At 37.4% G+C, this 6,603-nt stretch overlaps 1 protein-coding gene across 3 annotated transcripts in view; it reads left to right on the top strand.

Annotated features, from left to right (window-relative positions):
- Positions 1-6,218, top strand: part of FAM185A (family with sequence similarity 185 member A) — a 66,046-nt gene extending 59,828 nt beyond the window's left edge. Inside the window, exons 8-9 of one of the 3 annotated variants that reach the window (XM_067042787.1) lie at positions 5,026-5,125; positions 5,969-6,218. In XM_067042787.1, the coding sequence (XP_066898888.1) occupies positions 5,026-5,060 (35 nt within the window). In that variant the 3' untranslated portion in view covers positions 5,061-5,125; positions 5,969-6,218. The remainder of the gene's footprint in view (positions 1-5,025; positions 5,126-5,968) is intronic. The other 2 variants (XM_059074962.2, XM_067042786.1) reach the window with 2 other exon arrangements.
- The last annotated feature ends 385 nt before the right edge of the window (positions 6,219-6,603 follow it).

Consider the following 6,603-nt stretch of genomic DNA (forward strand, 5'->3'; position numbering starts at 1 on the left):
CCACAGGATGCCACTTGTAAGAGCTAGAGACAGTATTTTCTCTCCAAACAGACGAAAAACTCTAGTCTTTTGATATGACTCATAGAAATAACTTTTTTTAAGAACACACTTAAGTTTTGGTTTTCTCCAGGTTTATAGCATATGGATTTGTCAGTCATGCAGATGTACTTCTGGATGACATGGAAGAAACTTGGTAACAGAATGAAGAATGCTGTAGGTTTATTGCTGTCTGCTTAAAAATACTTTGACAGGGAGTTAATGTAGGAACTGCCTTCAGGTCATTTGTGCTTTTATGCTGTTTTTGTTTCTCCATTTTCTTAAAGTGTAAGATCCTGGGAGAGTGTAATAGGTAGACATCAGCTTTGTTTGTTACGGTTTCCAAAGAAAGGAAGATCAGGTTTTGTTCCCATTCACCTGCATATCAGTTAAGGACAGATTGTAAGTGTTAGATTTTGCCGGCGACATACGGTTTCTGTTGTTTATTCTCTTTTGTTTTGTTTTTTATAACCCTTTGAAAGTGTAGAAGTCATTCTTAGCTCTTAGGCCATAAAAACAGGCGTCAGGCCAGATTTGGCCTGTGGGTCATAGTTTGCTGACCCCTAGACTAGAGATCAAAGTACAGGCCCCAGCCTTAGAGCATGTGAATTCTGTTTTGTAATGCCTGGGTATGTTTTTTTTTTAAATTTTATTTCTGTTTTCATGTTTATTTTGGTCATCTACGAAATACTGAACCACAGCCAAATCTTACCCTGAGGAAACTCTTCCCAGTAATGAAGAAAAAAAGATTTGTGCACCTAAAAGTGTAATCATGTAAAATTTAAGAAACAGTACAGCCATAGAAGATATAAGATGGCAAGTAAAAACACAAAAACCTGTTCAGCATCACTAGCCGTTGGTATGGTACAAATTAGAACCAGAATGAGTTGCTACTATATACCTATTAGAATGGCTAAAATAAGAAATACTGATAATATCAAATGCTAGCAAGGATGTGGAGAGATTGGATCTCTTCTGCATTTGGTATTGGGCATGGAAAATAATACAGCCACTCCTGAATTCAGCCTGGCATTTTGTTAAAAAATAAAGTACCATATGACCCAACAGTTACATTACTGGGCATTTATCTTGGAGAAATGAAACTTAGTGTTCACATAAAAACCTGTACATAAGTATTCATAGCTTTATTTATAATAGCCCAAAACTGGAAATGACTAAAATATACTTCTACCAGTAAATGGTCACACAAACTGTGGTATGTCCGTAAGTGGAGTAGTATTCAACAGTGAAAAAGAACAGTCTATTAATACACACAACTTGGATAGAACTTAAGGGCATTATGCTGAGTGAAAATAGCCAGTCTCCAAATATTGCATACTGTATGATTATATTTATCTTACATTCTTGAAGTGACGTTATTATGGATATGGAGAACAGACAAGTTGTTGCAAAAAGTTAATAAAGGAGAGGGAAGATAAAACTATAAAGAGATATCACATAGAATTTGTGATGATAAAACAATTCTGTATCTTGATTATAATGATGGTTATGTGAATCTATACATGTGATAAAGTCTCATAAAAGTATACACAAAAACATGTTAAAGAGTGAGTGCATGTAAAAAATGGTGAAGTCTGAGTAAGCTCTGTAGTCTAATTAATTGTATGCCAGACAATTACCTATTTTTGATAGTGCACGATGGTTATTGTAAGATGTCAACATTGGAGAAACTGGGTAATGGGTGCACAGTACCTCTTTGTACTATTTTTACAACTTCTTTTGAGTCTTTAATTCTTTCCCAACAAGAAATTATGGAGAGCATGGTGTAGGGAGGGGAAAAAAGATGGGAAGAGGGAGAAAGAAAGATAGAAACAGTGAGGGCTTCTAGGCTAGAAGTAGAATAAAAAGGACTGACTTACCCTTCTACTTAAACCACCAACAACAAAAATTTTTAAATAGACAAAATACATGAAAAAACAGTTTCTAAGATACTGTACATCAGGCAATGAAAGAAAGTGATCACTAAGAGCTGGGAAACAAGCAAAATGAGTCCCTGCTTACTCCCTCAAGAGAGTCTTCAGGCTGTAGTACATGGAGAAGGGACTAATGTAGAGCCCAGCACTCCTTGAATTGAGGAAACCATAAGGAGAGTCTACAGAGATCGACAGCTAGAGTTTATAAAGTACCAGAAGGAATAGAACCTAATGCTCACACAAGTCCAGGAAAAATGCCTATCCCACCTGCCCGACTGGAAAATACCATAACTCATGGAGCATTGAGTAGAGCACTTAGTAGTTGGAAACAGCCTTAGACTGTGCATTCCTCCAGAACTGCCTAACAAATCATAAAAGCAAGGGATGAAAAGTTGAAATTGTTTCCAAGTACCTTAACTGCATCCCTGAACAAAGCTTGAGATTTATAGAAATACAGAAATACCTGGCACCCAACAAAATAAAATTCACCATGTCTGGCATCCAATCAAAGATTATCAGACATACAAAGAGGCAAGAAATCATGACCCAAAATGAAGTGAATATCAATCGAAACCTATACAGAAAAGACACAGATGTTAAAATTAGCAGAGAAGAAAAATAAAATAGTTATTATAACTGAATTCCACGTGTTGGAATAAAGTAAGACATGGAGATATAAAAAAGACCAAAATTGAATTTCTAGAAATGAAAACTACAATATCTGAGACGAAAAATACAGTGGTTGGAATTAGACATAAAAGGGTATTTCTTGGGCAAAACTGATTAATTGCATACTTGCTCAAAACCTAGTGTACTGTTGACTTTGTCATTATTCCAAATAATTGAGAGAAAATATAATGATGGGCAGCATTATAACTAGCTCAAAAATGTTTGCTTATAAAAATTTGTTGTTAGCTCAAAAATATTTGCTTGTAAAAATTTGTTGTTAAGATGTCCTGGGTTGCACTTTTGTCAAGGGAAGAACAGATAAAAAATGTTGACAACATTAAAATATTTGGTAATACGGGATTGTGTGTGGTTAGGGCTTTTGTTTTTGAAAAATGTGCATTAAAAATAAGATTTCAGACTAGTTTTTTAAATGATTTTTCAAAAGTGTATAATTTATTTTCCTAGCCAGCTGGTAAGCTTTTTGAGGGCATTACCATATCTTTTTACATGTTTTGAACCTCCCTAAAATACTTAGCATGGTGCTTCCCATTGTGGGTGGTCAGTCGTGTTTATAATGTAAAAGAGGGAATCCTCCAACTGTGATGCACTGAAATTTAACCTGTTCCTAATAAGGCAGCACCAGAATTATCCCTCAGAATGTAAGTAAACAAAGTCTGTTACAAGGTTTGGAGTGGGGAGTGGTGGGGTGGGGGGCAGGAAAAAGCTCACCTTAGCCAAGAGGCTTAAGCCTATTTTTAAACAAGGAACTGAAATTCTGCCAATTACTCCTTAGAGCCCTATCTTTGTCCATGGCTAGTGCTGATTAGATCAGGTGCATTTTGGGTTAAATAATGAGTAATGCTTATCAACCAGGTATTTGGAAATCAATCAATCAGTCAAACTTGGATATTTATATACTTGAGTAGATTTGGACATGGCAGATTTTGAGAGCAAATGCTAGAGTTTAAAAACATGTCCTCAGGGCTTCTCTGGTGGTGCAGTGGTTGAGAATCCGCCTGCCGATGCAGGAGACACGGGTTGTACCCTGGTCCGGGAAGATCCCACATGCCACGGAGCGGCTAGGCCCGTGAGTCATGGCTGCTGAACCTGCATGTCCGGAGCCTGTGCTCCACAATGGGAGAGGCCACAACAGTGAGAGACCCACGTACCACAAAAAAAACCAAACACAAACATGTCCTGAGAAGAAACTTTTCTCTCACTTAAAGGAAGCCAAGCCACATGGGGATAGGTTAGTCATTTCCCATTTCTTGGTCAAAAAAATATTGTCTGATTTTCATTGGTAAAGGGAATTAAATAAGGAACAAGGTTTCTGCAGCCCCAAGTTCCAATCTCTGCTGCAAAATTTCTGTAGGAAGGAATTTATAAACTTTACAAATAAGAATTAGAGTCTCCACAGATTCAACCCAAAATACAGAGCTTTCAGTAAATTACTTATTTGCAAGATAAAGCTATTTTCCAGCAACTAAAATGGAACTTTACAAACTGTCTTGCTTGTGAGTATTGTCCCTAAGCTAAAATCACTTGTGTGTTCATTTTGTTAGTAACAATAGTACTGTGCATGGTCTCTTCTGCTGCAGAAGGAAATGGGTAGATTTGGCTTCTCTTTCCATAAGCAAGAAACTTATGATTGAGGAGGTAAAAGATCTGAGATATTTGGGAAACCCTTACTGTTGTTGATGCTTTACTATTGATATTAAAATGTGTAAAAAAATAATAGAACAACCAATATTCAGGATTACCAGTTCTTTCCTCTATGTTTATCTGAATTACTAGAAAAAGAAATTCTGTACTATACAAAAACTATTGGGTGTAGATACCTTGAAAACCTGACCTGCTAAATGTGGTACAGCACAAAAAGATGAACAGATTAAAATTGACCAAGTTGAACCCCTTAATAATGAAGATTAGGGGGAAAAGAGAAGCTTCTAATACAGGGATTTACTAGTTGGAATGAGAGAGATTTTAAGCAGTTTAATGAGAAGTGAGGTTGTGATGATACTGAAAATACAGCAAGAGAGGTGGAAGGAAAAACTCTAGAGGAAGTCATTGAATATGCTGCTCTCTTTTGGGAAAGATCCAGTGAAGATGTAGACAGACAAGATTATGGCTCAGATTAAAGGCGAGAGACAAGAATTCAGAGGAGAATTTGTATCACACAAAAGCACTTGACACAAAGATTGAATGGTACAAAGCACTTTTTCAGCAGCTGGGAACATCATATGATACTAACAAAGGAGAAAACTGTCCTAGAGAAGAGAGTTGTTTCCTCATTTGTATGCTTGGATACAACAAAGAAAATGTATATGATGAATTGAGCCACTGTATTCACAACATTCGTCAGTTCAGATTTGACTGGTCTCTTAAGTTCAGAATTGCAATGGAGCTCCAGAGGAGGTGTAGCATCTTAACTACCTTGACTGAAAGAAAAAACAGAACTAGAAGACTAGAGATGGGAAGCAAACCAGGTGAGCTCAATGATTGCCATAGCCAATTACCTTGAGAGTGTTTCCAGGGTGCAGGGCAGGGATGGGTAACATAGGCAGAGCCCAACAGACTCACCAAGTGGAGGAGACCAAGGCTGCTAGAGTTAACAAGAGAAAGTTCCAGAGCAAACAGAGGTACACAGAGTGCCCATGACTGTTCAGCAAAGTACAGATCAGCATCTGTGTGAGGAAACCACCTGATACATGCTACAGTGTGAGTGAACCTCATAATAATTATGCTGAAAGAACCTAGATTTTTTAAAAAGACTATTGTATATTTAGTATGACTCCATTTATTATAATCTTAGAAAATGCAACTAATCCAGAGTGACACAAAGTAGATTAGTAATTATTGAGGGATTGGTGGGGGGGGTGTAGCTGTGACAGGCAGGGTGGAGCATGAGGGAAAGATTATAAAGGGGCACAAGGAAACTTTTAGGAGTGATGAATATGTTCATTATCTTGATTGAGGAGATGGTTTTGCAGACTTTTACATATGTAAAAGCTTATTACATTACATACTTCAAATACATGTATTATTTTGTCAATTGTACTTAAATAAAGCTCTTTTTAAAACGTGCATCCAAAAAAAAAATATAAACAAAAAACAGAGTAGTTTCCCTTTCAGAGTTGTTCTGAGGAAAAGAAAGGAGAGAACAAGCCCAAGTAACCTATTTGCAACTCTTTTTAAACTCAGGTTGTCTTTACTAAGATTTTTGCAGTTCAAAAGTGTTTTTCAGTTTTAGAAATGTAGTGTTAGGATCTGTGCAGTCAAATATTGCTCTTGTCAATCAAGATATAGCTTTATGCAATTTTGTGTTTCAGGGCTCCTGAATCAAGCAAGCAAACATGAAAAATGGATTAAGGCTGATGCTCCGAAAGGCACTGTAAGCTTTAGAAGCCAAAGCTGGTTTCAGTCCCTGAAACTGTAGGACTGAGAATGGTTTGAGTTATGTTTCTAAATTTTAACAACGATTAGTAGATCTGTGACTACAAAAACTCAAATACCACTGTTCATATAAATGTTGAAAACAATAAATTGGGATGTCTTGGGACAGCCTTTTCAAAATTTGTACTTAGCTGTTAGTTTTCTTCTGTAACAAATTGCCACAAACTTACTGACTTAAAATAATACCTGTTTGCCCTGGGATCTCCTGGCCCCTAACTCCACCCAGCAGTAACCCAGCACTAGCCCCAACCATCAACCAGTGGCCACCAGCATCTGCACAAGGCAGGACCTGGCAACCAAGCAGACCAGGGGCCAATCTAGCCTATAGACCACCTACACAGTCAGCCTGCCAAAACAGAAAGACCCACACAGCCCTCATAGGAGGAACCACTAGAGCATATAACTGTTGATGAGAGGAGAGTGCACTGCTGGAACACAAAAGGTCACTTCTTCAAGGTTGGGAAACATCACCAACCTACCAGGTACATAAAATAAAAACAACTAGTTAGGC

This window comes from Kogia breviceps, chromosome 9, assembly GCF_026419965.1.
Source record: "Kogia breviceps isolate mKogBre1 chromosome 9, mKogBre1 haplotype 1, whole genome shotgun sequence".
Classification (NCBI taxonomy): domain Eukaryota; kingdom Metazoa; phylum Chordata; class Mammalia; order Artiodactyla; family Physeteridae; genus Kogia; species Kogia breviceps.